Source organism: Macrotis lagotis, chromosome X (genome assembly GCF_037893015.1).
Source record: "Macrotis lagotis isolate mMagLag1 chromosome X, bilby.v1.9.chrom.fasta, whole genome shotgun sequence".
NCBI classification, from domain to species: Eukaryota; Metazoa; Chordata; class Mammalia; order Peramelemorphia; family Peramelidae; genus Macrotis; species Macrotis lagotis.
Window position 1 is genome coordinate 301,842,654 of NC_133666.1, and position 14,404 is coordinate 301,857,057.

Here is a 14,404-nt window from a genome sequence, read left to right on the forward strand (position 1 = left end):
ACCTCTGACTCTAGAACGAAAGTTCTTTCTCTTACCCATCGTGACATTATAAAAAAGAGCTCATCTGCAAGAATATTGTACTTAATATTCATAGTGATTTTGAATCCATCAACTTGTTCACAACATAGAGGTTAGGGTCTAGGAAAAGGGAAGGAAGAGACAATGATGGGGCTCCTAAAGATGTTTGGGACAGGTTGGTGATAACAGAAGTTATTGAATGATCCACATTTACAATATTTACATTTAGTCCAAGGTTCCAGAGAAATCAAGGAAGGCCTCCAGTACATTGAATTAATCTCTTGCAACAAAATTAAGGGCAGATATGGATAAGAGGCCTACAGGATTGGCAGACATAGATGAGATGGAGATGGCATCAGCATTGATGAGATGACAGATTCATCCTTCAGACACATACCTTCCTTTCTTATTCCACATGTTCCTTGAGCAATTTTTTTATAGACTAGGACTTTGGTATTCATTGATATTTCCTAGCAGTTACACATTTGTTTGTGTTTTTTTTAGTAGCATGAAGATGATAGAGGAATAAAGGGCAAATCTTTAGGATGGTAGCTGATGGGTAAACCTATATTTGAACATAAGCTTGGCATTACAAACAGAAGCTCCCTGACCTCCCATCCTTGGTATATGCTTTCCTGTATTAGAAGATCAAACTGTTTCTTAGTGTATTCAATAAAATATATTAAAACAGTAGGAAAATAATTATAATGTCCAAACTTGCAATTTTGGCCCAGGAGAAGAGATGAGAAACATATCTTGATTCCTTCTTTGCAGAGGTGGTGGATTAGGGATTTGGAACACTAAATATACCTTCAGATTTGTTATTGTGTTGGTACAACTTGTTGCCATGTTTTTTTTTCCTTTCTTTTAAATTTGTTTTTAAATTATCCTTTACAAGGATGACTCCCAGGGTGGGGATAGAAGAAGGATGTTTTTGGAAATTAATATGATAAAAAAATAAAAGATATCTGCAGCAAAATCTCACTTCCAGAGTTTTAATAGTTTTTGTTTTTTATAAAATATGATCTTAGGCAATTCATCCTTTACTTCATTGATCTCATCTGAACTTCACTTCATCACAGAAAGCTAGGTAGGACTGGTATTCTCCCCATTTTATAGATGAAGAAATTGAGATGCAGAGACACTGTGACTTTAATTATTCAAGGCTATATTTTTTCTGACAATGAGATGATACCATAAATAAAGTGCTAATCTTACAATGCAGGAACATTGTGCAACTTTTAACAGATTGTTAACTGTCTAGGGAGGGGTGGAGGGAAGGGTGGTAGAAAATTGTGGACCTCATAAATTTTCAAATTGTTGAATGCTGAAAACTATTTTTCATGTAATTGGAAAAAAGTAATACATTTTTTTTTCTAAAAAATGCTGGAACATTGAACTGAAATCACATCTTAGATACATACTAATTATAGGATCCCAGGCAAGTCACTTAACTTCTATCTTATCTATTAAAATGGGGCAATCATATCATCTATTTCCCAGGGTTGTTTTAAGGATCAGATGATAAAATATTTATAGTGAGTTGTAAACCTGACCAGGATTCAAATAAATTTAGTTTGTCTATTATGTCCACAATGTTAGAAAGCCTACCTATGACATAAAATAATGTATACTCCCTACAACCTTCTCAAGTCACAGTGCCAGAAATTATAATGTAGGATGACTCTTTTTCAAAAGATACTAGGAATTAATCACATTCTTCCCTAGGGATGTAGACTGAAAAAAAGTGGAAAAGTTTTGATTGACTCTAATGAAAATAGAACATGAAGAATGCAGCATGAAGTAGCAGTTTAGCTACTACTCCCCAGGAGATTATCCAGAAATTTTTTTCACTCATGTCAAAATTTTCACAGAAACAACAAATATCTAAATTTGTCCATCTAAAAGAAAATAATTAAACGTAGGTCTCTTGTCTGAGTCACTACAGGATATATCTATTAGTTCAAGGACAACTGCAAGTATATATGATGACTTTCGGAAGATTAATGTTATTTCCTTTGACAATTGTACTATAAATTTACAGGATTGATATGTTGATTTTTGCAGAAAGGAGAACTGCTGAATTTTTTTTCTTTATTACACAATGGTCAACTAGTGGTTGAAGAAATGATGACAAACAGACAACAGAAGCCGTCATTTATATAGTTCTTTAAAATTTAAAAAAACACAACTCGTAGTACCTCCTTTGAATCTTATTACAACCTTGTGAAATAGATACTATAGGTGTTGTTAGTCCTAGTTTAAAGATGGAGAAGTTGAGTTTCAAAAGTTTTGAGAGATTTGCTAGCATGTTAGAGGTAGGATTCAAGATTACATCTTGCCTGACACCAAAATTCTATACTCTTTCCCCTATATCCTATTCATGTGCAGAAAACTTCTAGGAGAGGTCACCTTCAGGACTACTAAGGTCTGGTTAAGATAAGGTCAAGGGTTACACAAATATGCCATTGGCTTTAGATTCAGGAAAGCTGGGCATAAATATGCACATGCACACATATCTACATATACACATATATGCTTATAGTTGTCTATATTTGTGTGTGTGTGTGTGTGTATATATATATATGCATATATATATGTATACATATATATATATATACATATATTCAGCATAGCTCCTGGCATCTACAATAATTGATGCTTAAGAAATATTTGTTGATTTAAGGAATGATAATATTTTAATTCATGAAACCCAATGTTGAAAAAGTTCAAAAATTCTTTGTATGCTTCCTTTCTCCATTGAGCCCCACTGCTACTTGATGGTTAAAAATTTGAATCAGATAACAGTCACTTATCAGCTTAAGACTCATTATAAAGTTTCACTGTCAAATTCAATTTTGGGGGGGATGCTGTTGACAAACTTGTTAGTCTTCGGTGTTATCCTAGCTTTTGTTAAGTCTTACAGAACAGCCCCCCAAGTTGGCTCATTTTCTCATATGCCCAATGTTCCCATAAGGCACTTCTGCCTATAGTTCTTGGTACTTAAAGTCTAGGATGAATTTTCAAAAGATTTCAGGATTAAACAATTAATTATTAAAACTAATCCAATGGAATCTCATTTGCATACTTACCATTAAGTGTGCTTCTATCTATCAAATTTGTATCAACTGGCCAATAACTTCCATCTCCATGACGACCTGTTAAGTGAGAAAGTACATTAGAAAGTCCATGACAAAGTAAAAATAAAAGCTTGAACAAGACCAGACTGGCCACCTCAGAGAGAGCATGACAAATCCAACCATTAGATAGTGTAAGAAAAGGTTATTCTCTCTGTCTCTCTCTGTCTTTCTGGAAAACTGGCTAAAACTAGACTATTTCTAGGGAAGCTGGATTTCCATCATTTGAGTAGCTTGACACTTTTTCTTTCTGATTTTACTTGTTAAAGCCTCAACCAAAGGTAGTGTTGCTATAGTAGTCAGAATGTCTCTGTTCTGAACCCTCCAGGATTGACTGAATAGCAGGGTCACACCTCAAGGGGCAGGTGAAATGGCAATCATCTTCCTACCACCAACAGCTCTAGTTCATTGCTGGCTCCCATTTGACATTTCTTTGAGTGCAAGTAAATTGTCATTATTATTCAACAAAGTGACAGCACATTTCTAGTAGCTGGGTTTGGAGAAGCCTTCTATTTTATGTGACACAGGGTGAATAAAATTCTGTATTGTATGTGGAGTAAGGGGAAAAAAATGAAACCCACGCCTGGCATGTTGCCTTCATTTCTATGACTGCATCAGGAAGGGAAGAAGATTTGAACTGCTTTAATCAGTGTCTCATGATAGGCATTTTTTCATTAGTGGTTGAAATGGATTTATGTAAAAGTGAGTGGAGCAGCTGTCTAACCACCTTCCACTTGGGATGAATGAGCTTTTACCATGAGTAATATTTATGTAAATGCCCCCCTAGTAGTGCATTTGTAGCACACTTGCCATTGATTATTGTCCCAGAGGATCAGATATTGGGTTCCCAAATAATCTACTGGTAGTATCATCCTTCAGAAAGATGAGAGGAGTGATGGAGATTTGAATTATTTTATGCATTCTTTAACATAACCACACCCACAGAAATGCATCTACACCCAGGAAACTGATGGGTTTCTGCTAATATATCAACTACATAAAATAAAAATATCTTGCAAATATTTCAGCAAATAGCAATGGTAATTGCAAAACTTGAAAGACACTTTATATTATCTTGTTTCAGCTTTACAACAACCCCTGACAGAATGTTAACTTTAAAAACAGAAAGGTCTGGTTATATTACAATAGGTAAATCATTTAACCTCTATGGGCCTCAATTTCCTCCTTGGTAAAATAAGAATAATTACACCTTTTTTCATAGGATAACTGTGAGGCTGATATGGGATTTTTGTGCCTGAAGCACCTTGAACATTATAATACTAAATAAACCACAGTTACTATCATTATTATTACTATAAGCATTATTCCTATTTTTAGATGAAGAAATGGACACTCAGATATTAATTATGTGATCATAGTCTTAAGCTTGTGAATGAAGTGAGATATAAAGTCAAATTCTATTCGGTTTCAAATACAAAGCTCTTTCCATTCTGCTTCATAGTAACCACAGAGATTATTTAACATTAGTAAAATTTGTGTATGATTACACCTTGATTTTAATGTTCAGATTAATTTCCTTCATGCCCTACATCCTATGAAGAAAAAACTTGGAAAAAGATAAAAAATGTATTTTATATCTATATCTATTTATAACTGTCATTTAACCTGTCATTGTGCTATACAACTTTCTAAGATTATCATAGATATAATTCTGATTTAACATTGCTTGAGAAAATGTCTTCATCTAAATGTTTCTTCCAACAATGAAATAATTTTGTGTGAACTCTGAATTTATCCATCTATGTACATGCTGCATGTCCTTTTCTCTAATAGACTGTAGGGTCTTTCATGGCACCAATTGTTCCATTTATGTCTAGTGCCACTTTACATTAAGCTTCCACTTCAGGGGAAACATAAGGGGTCACACATACACATACACACACACAAATGAAAATAAAACACCTGTGCTTTGCCTTCCTTTTAAATTCCAGAAGATGTTCCATAGATCTTGGACTAAACCAAACAGAGGCTCCACTTTGAGGTAAATTTGCAAGATCAGCATAAGGATTAAGAAGTCTGTTTTGTCCCTGAAACCCAACAGATTTTCTCTAAGGTTTGTGGTCCACCAATTATAATTATAATCTGATTGTGTTTCCTCCATATTATAAGGATCTATCAAAAATGACTTGTATTAAGAGGCCTGTTTATCATTCAAAAAAATCATCTTCTGTTAAATGGTAGTTCTCCCAGTCTTGACTTGTAATAACGGATGAAACATTGACATCTTCTAACTTATAAACAGAGGATTTCCTTTCTATGATAAATAACACTAAATGAATGCCTTTTCATATTGAATTGAAGGAGAAGGAAAATGTCCATTTTCCCTCCTACATGAAATAAAGGGAAAAAAAGTAAACTTAAGCCAGGAATGCTATGGTCAGAAGTTAAATTAAAATAATTTAAAAAGAAATTAAGAGATAAATGAAAAGTATGAATTTAAGAAATTTTCTTTGATCAGTCATCAAAACTTTCTGGTATTGGCTAAGAAATAGTGGTGGATCAGTGTAATAAACTGGGTGCAATAGCAGGAAATGATTATAGTAATCTGCTGTTTGATAAACCCAAAGAGTCCAGCTATTGGGATAAAAACTCTCTCATAAAAAGTGTTGGGAAAATTGGAAGTTAGTATGGCAGAAACCTGGATTAGACCAAACTTCACACCCTATACCCAGATAAGATCAAAATGGGTACAGGAATTAGACATAAAAAAATAGGTGATTAGGGAGTAGTTTTATCTGTCAGATCTATGGAAAGGAAAGCAGTTTATGACCAAGGAAGAGATGGAGAACATCATTAAAAACAAACTGGATAATTTTGATTACATCAAATTAAAAAGCTTTTGCACAGACAAAACCACTGTCACCAAGATCAAAAGAAATGTAACAAATTGGGAAACAATTTTTACAACTAGTATTGCTGACAAAGGACTCATTTCTAAAGTATTCAGAGAACTGAGTCAAATTTTTAAAAAGACAAGCCATTGCCAAATTGACAAATGGTCAAAGGATATGCAAAGGCAATTTACAAATGAGGAAATCAAATCAATCCATAGTCATATGAAAAATTGCTCTAAATCACTACTTATTAGAGAAATGCAAATTAAAACATCTCTGAGGTACCAACTCACACCTCTCAGACTGGCCAATATGACCAAAAAGGACAAGGATCAATGTTGGAAGGGATGTGGGAAATCTGAGACACTAATACATTGTTGGTGAAACTGTGAATTCATCCAACCTTTCTGGAGAGCAATTTGGAATTACAGCCAAAGAGCAACAAAAGTGTGCATACCCTTTGATCCAGCAATACCACTACTGGGCCTATACCCTGAAGGGGTATAGGGGTAAAGGGTAAAAGGGTAAAAGGGTAAAAACATCACTTGTACAAAAAATATTCATAGTAGCCCTGTTTGTGGTGGCAGAGAACTGGAAATTGAGTGAATGTTTTTCAATTAGGTAATGGCATAACATGTAGTATATGTATGTCACGGAACACTATTGTGGATTTGGATGGAATGATTTGCATGAACTGATGCTGAGCGAGATGAACAGAACCAGAAAAACACTGTACACCCTAAAAGCAACATGGAGGTGATGATCAACTTTAATGGACTTTCTCATTCTATCAGTGCAAGAATCAGGGATAATTTGGGGCTATCTGTGATGGAGAACACCATCTGTATCCAGAGAAAGAATTGTGGAGTTTAAACAAAGACCAAAGACTATTACCTCTAATTAAAAAAAAATCTTATGTAATTTTGCTATCTCTCATACTTTATTTTTTTCTCTAAAGATATGATTTCTCTCTCATCACATTCAACTTAGATCAATATATACCATGGAAACAATGTAAAGACTAACAGAATGCCTTCTGTGGGGGGTAGGGAGCAAGATTAGGGGAAAAAGTGTAAAATTCAAAATAAATAAAATCTTTCTTTTATAGAAAAAGAAATTTGCTTTGATGATTCTAAAAGAAAGACAAAGGCAACTAATGGGAGGAATCACTTTTAAAAGGGCTCAAGCTTTTTAAACACTTTTTAATCCATAGCCCTGAAATATTCAGCTAATTTTCTATGTAAATTTTTTCTATGTAATTTTCTTTGTAAAGAAAGGATAGACAACCAATTGTAAGAACAGCAGAACCAAATATATCATAAAGTATATTTGTTTGACCATTTTCCACTAGACCAATTTCTATTTCCAGTGCATGATTTCATATTTATTGTGAATACTTTTGAGTGGTTTGGTTTGAAGGTTAAATGTGATCCTGTGAGTGTGAGCTTGCTTAAATGGGCAAAATGGGTGCTTGTCTTCTTGGTTGAATAGGAAGAATGAGTAAATGATGAATACTTGTTAAAATTTTCTTTTTCCTCATATCACTTGTGAGACTGAATTTAGGTATTCATTTTAAAAGACCTCAGTTGAATATATGAGGTACTATCAGATGATCAGTGGTAAGAAATGCAATGAGCAACAATTTGGATCAGGACTAAAACTGTAATTTCTTTCTTTTTTTTTGGCAAGGCAATGGGGTTAAGTGACTTGCCTAAGATCACACAGCTAGGTAATTATTAAATGTCTGAGACCGGATTTGAACCCAGGTACTCCTGACTCCAAGGCCAGTGCTTTATCCACTGCACCACCTAGCCATCCCTAAATCTGTAATTTCATTGAAAGACTGAAATCTTAGAAGGGAAATTACTATTATGAATGCATCTATTAAAATCTTAGAAAAATATCATGGATAATGAGAAGTTAAATGATTTATCCAGGGTCACATAGATAGTACATGATAGATATAGGACTTAATTGACCTGAAATCTTCCTAACTCTGAGACCACAATCTTGTTCAATCTTACCATATAGACAGCTATGAGAGAACTGATACAAAAATGATGAAATTGAAAATAGCCATCAAAAGGAAACATTGTAAATTCTATAGATTATAAGAGAGCAGTTGAGAGAAATGTGCTCTTGGTTAAAGAAAAAGTGCTAAATGACCTAACATTTTTTTTAACTTTCAAACTTTTTTTATGTTGATTTAAAATCTTCCTTCTTATTTATAGTAATAAGCAAAAACCAGTCAACAAGCATATAAATAGTTCATTCAGGCATAAGATTAGATTGTTATTCATATTTGGAAACTTCTATAATGTCATCAGGGGCCATATACATTGGTATTCCATAATGTTGGTTAACTAGAAGAAAACTCGATTAGGCAAGAAAATGTCTGTTGGATCTGGAGAGGTTGTAGAGAAATGTGTTTTAATAATTAAAGTATAATATAGGCATTGTATACTACTGGCTAATATGGCAAGTTATCCCTGAAAATGTTTTTGAAATGAATGTGGCTAGTTAATTAACCTACTTTTACATATCAGTGTACTGAAGCAATTTAATTCAGTGTATTAAAATGCTTTAATTTTTTTTTTGTTTAGTAGTTATTATATTTCTAAAAGGGAGAAAACTACTCTAACCCCAAATAATGTAATAAAACTTAATGCCATCAATCAGCAAGATTTGATTTATGATAATTTAGTTTTCTTCTAACACTAGGGAATGTGAATATTAAGCTATGGATTCCTAGGGTGCTGATGAGTTTAGAATTTCTTTGGTCTTAAAGTAAGAGTTGACAATTTAGGCCTGTAATCTATTTGTATAAGACCTATATATTAAGAATAAACTGATTCAAAGTGAAGTGAGTAGAACCAGAACAGTTTATAGAGTGACAACAATATTGTAATGATAATCAATTTGAAAAATTTAATAACTCATGGTAAAGAATGCTATCCATGTGGACAACTGATTGATTAAAATGCATAGTAATGAATCTTTTTGTTCTTTGCTTCTTTCTTCATTTTTTTTCTTCCCTTCTTGCAACATTGCTAACGTGTAAATATACTTTGCATGACTTCATACCTATAATGGGTATTGTATTTTTTGCCTTCTGAATGAATAGAGAGGGAAGGGAAGAACTGGGACTAAAAAAATATTAAAAGACAACCATGTCTACCATAGTAACCTTTCTTTTCCAACTAATAAAAAATTTGTAAAAACATTTTATTTCTGCTTCAATGTAAATGAAGGTGATTATAGTCTAAAGATTAAATGTTGTCATTAGAATTAATGTTCATAAAATTATTAACTTTGTATGATTAGCAGGTATAAAACTCTAACACTTCTTAGCCAGCTTTGCTAATTCTATGAGTATTGCATTGGGGAAAGAAATTGATGAGAACTTGAAAACAGTAAGTAAAAGTAGAAAAAATATCTCAGGAAACAACCAAAGCAAAGGACTCTGGGTTTTGGCTTGCAGTTGAAAAGTGTGAAATTGATTGAACATTCCATTCTGCTAGATTTTATCCATTTATCTCCAGCAAGCACATAAGTATACATACATACTAATTCTCAATGCTTTCTGAAAATTATATGAAAATAATCCAAAAATTGAACTGGTGATAAAAATGAGTTGCTTAAAACTACCCATTTATCCTGCTTTTGAAATTTTTCATTTTTTTTAAAAATCTATTAAACTCATTGTTTCAATTTTCAAGTTTGCTTTTGGATTTAGTGTTATTCATTCATTCATTGATTTAACAAACATTTATTAAGTAGATAGTGCATCTAAAATAGAAGAGACAGCTAGATGTAATAGAGGAAAATCCAGTCTGAAAATCAAGAAGACTGCTACTGATATATGTTGATTGTAAACTTTAGACATGCCACTTAATCTCTAAAGGTTGTAAGAAAATTTCTAAGACTTTTAAGTTGTAGAGACTGCTCCAATATTCACCGGTAGAGTGATTTTCATGAAATCACGAGCCTAATTTCTTTCCCCTTTGTGTGTAAAACAATATGCCATTTTGAGAGATACAAAGACAGGGTTCACGTACTCACAGAATTTTGTGATTGCATATAAATAAAATATAATTTGCTATCACTATAGGGACATAATCTCTGGTTTTTATATTCCAATTAAATCTAAAATATTAGATTTTTAAATCTGTATTCAGTATTTCTTTTCATATAGACATATATATACATACACAAACACAGAAATATATATTTTCCATGAAGATATTTAATGAAAATATTTCAATCAATAACAATGTCATTGAAAGATAAGACTTAGGCAACTAATGCTATGAAATGTTATCTAACATGAGGCTTGAGGTAAAGAGAGCAAGATAACTCAAGGAATTAAATGGAAATGATTTTTTTCTCCCTTTTCTAGGTTTCCTGTATCAGTAATGTTATGGTGGTGTCTCAGCTCTGGATATGAGTACACTATGTAATTGCATCATAAAGGTGTAAAAGATATTGCTTTTCAGTCATAGTTTCCTTATGAACACAAAGTAGAAGAATCCCTATAGCTTCAGTAGGCAACAACATAAAGTCGCTCCCCAGATAATCGAAACAAAACCTATTTCTGCCAAGGAATCCAGAGAATTGATTCTCCACTAAGCTTTAAGACATGGAGTGCCTATTATTAGGCCCAAAACAATAACTGGCCTGTTCAGGAAGAGTAAAGGCATGAAAGTATTGGCAAAGTGGTGACAGAATAGGACTGTAGCAAGTTAAGCAAAGAATAAATGTGTCTCCAAGATATGGGAAATGGATCAAGATCAGTTTCTTTTTCTTTAAGAAAACTTAACTGGAACATTATATACCTAGCAATGGCTAAAATTCTTTTTATTTTTAACTTCTGAATTCATCAGGGGAAGACACCACTTAAAAAAACAAAAAATATATCTATCACATAAAGTCAGGGAGTGCATTTCCCAGACTCAGAGAACACATATCTTCTTTGGTGCTTTTTCCTTGACTTTTTCTTTCTGTACAAAAGGGGAGAATGAGCTAGCTTCCAAGCTTCCACTTGGATCTCTCTCTCTCTCTCTCTCTCTCTCTCTCTCTCTCTCTCTCTCTCTCTCTCTCTCTCTTTCTCTCTCTCTCATAAATATTATATACATCTGCATTTAAACCTTTATATTTATATATATCTATACACATATTTATAAGTGGTGTGAACTGACAAATGTTCATTTCTGAGGCTTGGCCAAAGGTAGCATGTTCTGAAGAATATTGAAAACATGCTATTTGAATGAATTTAAGGAAAATTAAATAAGCACTTTCTATGTGCTGGATCTATAAGTGCATGAGTTGCAAAAATAAAACAGTAGCAGATCAGGAGCATTTATTCCACTGGAGGTATACAGTATGCTTAAGCAAATAGATACAAAATACTTGGAAAAGAGTGAAATCATTGATGAATGGAAGGATAAAGGAAGGTTTCATTGAAGGCTGCAAGAAGATAAGGATTCTAAGGAGAGAGACACAGAAAGAGAAACAGAGAGAGACAAAGGCAGAGAGACAGAAAGAGATTCCAGAAATGGAATTTCTCAGAGATGGAAAATAGGATGTTGAGGTCAGGAAATTCAAGTTCCACTGAAACAAAAAACAATTTGAAGTAGAGTTGCTGGAGTTAGGATATTTGCAAAAGACTTTTAACTGGGTGAACAAAGTGTCTTTCTGACTTCTGGCTATAGAAGTAACTATTGCCTGAGACCAGGAATCATTAATTCATGACAAATCTGTACATCTGGGTGGTGAGCCAAATCTTACCAGATGAACTCCCTTCTCAGTAATTTAGTAAATTTTATGACTCTCTAGGTTGCCTAAATCAGAAGTACTGGGATAGTGTCTCAACATTAGATGTGAGTGTACTATCTAATAGTGTACATAAAACTGTAAAAGCCATGCCATACATTTCTTCCTTACGAATACAAATTTGGGAGAATTTTTACAACTTTAATAGCAAACAAGACATAAAGCAATTATCCAGATAATCAAGGTAAAACCTATTTCTGTCAAAATTTTAAGAGAATTAATTATCCATTAAGCTTTGAGACACGGAGTGACTGTTATTAAATCCAAAGTAATAACTGACTGACTCACTCAGGAAGATTAAAGGATTGATCTGAATAAGTAGAACAATCATGATTAGGTTCCATCCATGATGAAATTCATCTGGATCCAGCCAGACAAGTGAATGGAGGAAATTTTGCAGGATCTTTACCAGGGATTGTCCTTCTGAAAATATGAACTTATCCACCATTCAAGAAAATTTAAGCTATAGATTCTCATTTGGTTCTTGAAATTCTATTAGTTTAGAATCCAAGCTGTCCACAGACTATTGAACTAATATAAAATCAAACTGAAAAGGTAGATTTGTACTATATGATGACTGAAGATTTTTAACAGGAAAGAATATAAGGTTTTTCAGCAGCATCAGCAGTAGAGTGAGATGATTAGAAATGTACTTTAGGAATATTATTTTAGGAGATATATGAAAGAGTAATTAGACATGTAAGGGACTAAAAAAATAAATTAGGTCACTATGAAAAAGAGGGAAGAAGTGAGGAGATCCTGATTTAGGATCATTTGTGTAGAAAGAAGGGTAAAGAAACAGTAAAGGAAATGTAAAATCAACCTGACTGATTAGATATAGGAGACCTAGTTATTGTGAAAATAGAAGTGCCCTCAACAGAAACAAAAGACTATTTGTTAGATTTAGCTGGGGAAAGAATGATTTCTATTTTGAATTTTGTAAGTATAAGATGCAAGTGGGACATTCAATTGAAGTTCAATTGATAATGGAGGACTGGTGATCAGGAGAAATCTTAGGGTTGAATGTAAAAATCTGAAAGTCATCACCTTAGAGGTGATAGCTGAAACTATGAAAATCAATGAGATGAACAAGAGATTTAGTTTAAAGGAAAAAAAAAAAGAATCCAGGATAGAACTTTAGGAAACATTCATGCTAATGGAATGAAAGAAAGCTGACTAGAGACCAAAGGCATTTGAAAAAGCACTTTTAAATAGGCAGGAAGATGACCAGGGCAGAGGAAGCTAGGGCCTGGGATAATATTCAGGAGAAGGGATTCTGCAGAGATGCCAAAGAGGCTAAAGTAAGAGAAAAATGTCACTGAATTTGGAAATTAAGAAATTGGTAAATTTATAATTTCAGTTGCTGGATAATATAAGAAGCCAAATGATGAGAGATAAGTAGGGAGTGAGGAAAAGATTCTTATATAGACTATTTTTTCTAGTAATTTATCATGAATGAAAAGAAAAATATAGTTCAATAATAGTTTAGGGTGGAATGGCCGAAGGGTGGGGGAGATTTGAGCATGTTTTTAGGCTATTAAGGAAAGAGCTTAGTCCTGAAAGGAGATTGAAGATGCAAGAGAAATAATTAATGTAATGACATTCCAGAGTAGATAGGAAGGCTTATAACTGATTGCAAAAGTTAGAAATTTTGGCTATAGTCTGGGAGAATATGCTTTTCTTCCTAAGAAACTAAAAGCAGAGAAAATGGATGAAACTGAAAAAGCTATTTGAGATGTGTATTAGAGATGATGATTTTCCCCAAAAAGTATAGGGTAAGATTATTTGCCATAAAGGAGCAAAGGGAGGAGCTCAAAGGGAGAGGTTTGGAAGAGCCACCATGAGAAGGATGAGAGAGAACCAATTTGTGAGAGAAAAAAATTTCTGCATAATAATGAGAACCTATTTGATATCAGAAAAAAAAGGAATTTATAAAAATGACCTAGTCAGCCCAGTTATATTATTTCTTTCAGGAGAATTCAGCAAAAGATATGATGATATATGATGTATGATGAATCATACATCATTAAGAACTGTCCAAGTAGTAGGATAGTATGTCAAAGGAATCAAGGATGGAAGATAATAAATACCAAGTTAAGACTGAAGTGGGAGGTAGACAGAGATTACAGGGAGGAGTGGAAGGCCTAACAGTCATGATGAGAATGCAGATAGACTTAGAAGACATTAAGTAAAAGGACAGAAGGAAAGAAAGGATATTATGATTAAACAAGGGAATCCAGACTTCAAAAACCCTAGGAATTTTGCATAGAAATTGCACCTACGTAAAAAAATTGTTATGATCTAGCATAGTTGAGATATAATTATTCATTCATTTAGCCAAATTTTGTAAATAGTAGACCATATATTTCCTTTTTACCAGTTGGTATAGGAAATATAAAAAGGAGGATGTATAAACTCTGAATCTTCAAGGAATTTGCAAGATAAAATCTTGGCACATAAAAGAACTAGAGAACAATTACAAAGTGCTATCTGAAAAAGAACATGTCAATTTCTCACATTTATACAAACATTTTATAGAGAAATAGTCAATAGTTTATGGCT

At 33.2% G+C, this 14,404-nt stretch overlaps 1 protein-coding gene across 1 annotated transcript in view; it reads right to left on the bottom strand.

Annotated features, from left to right (window-relative positions):
* Positions 1-14,404, bottom strand: part of DCC (DCC netrin 1 receptor) — a 1,459,593-nt gene that overhangs the window by 88,989 nt on the left and 1,356,200 nt on the right. Inside the window, exon 21 of the mRNA XM_074202006.1 lies at positions 3,111-3,176. Coding sequence (XP_074058107.1) covers positions 3,111-3,176 — 66 coding nt within the window. The remainder of the gene's footprint in view (positions 1-3,110; positions 3,177-14,404) is intronic.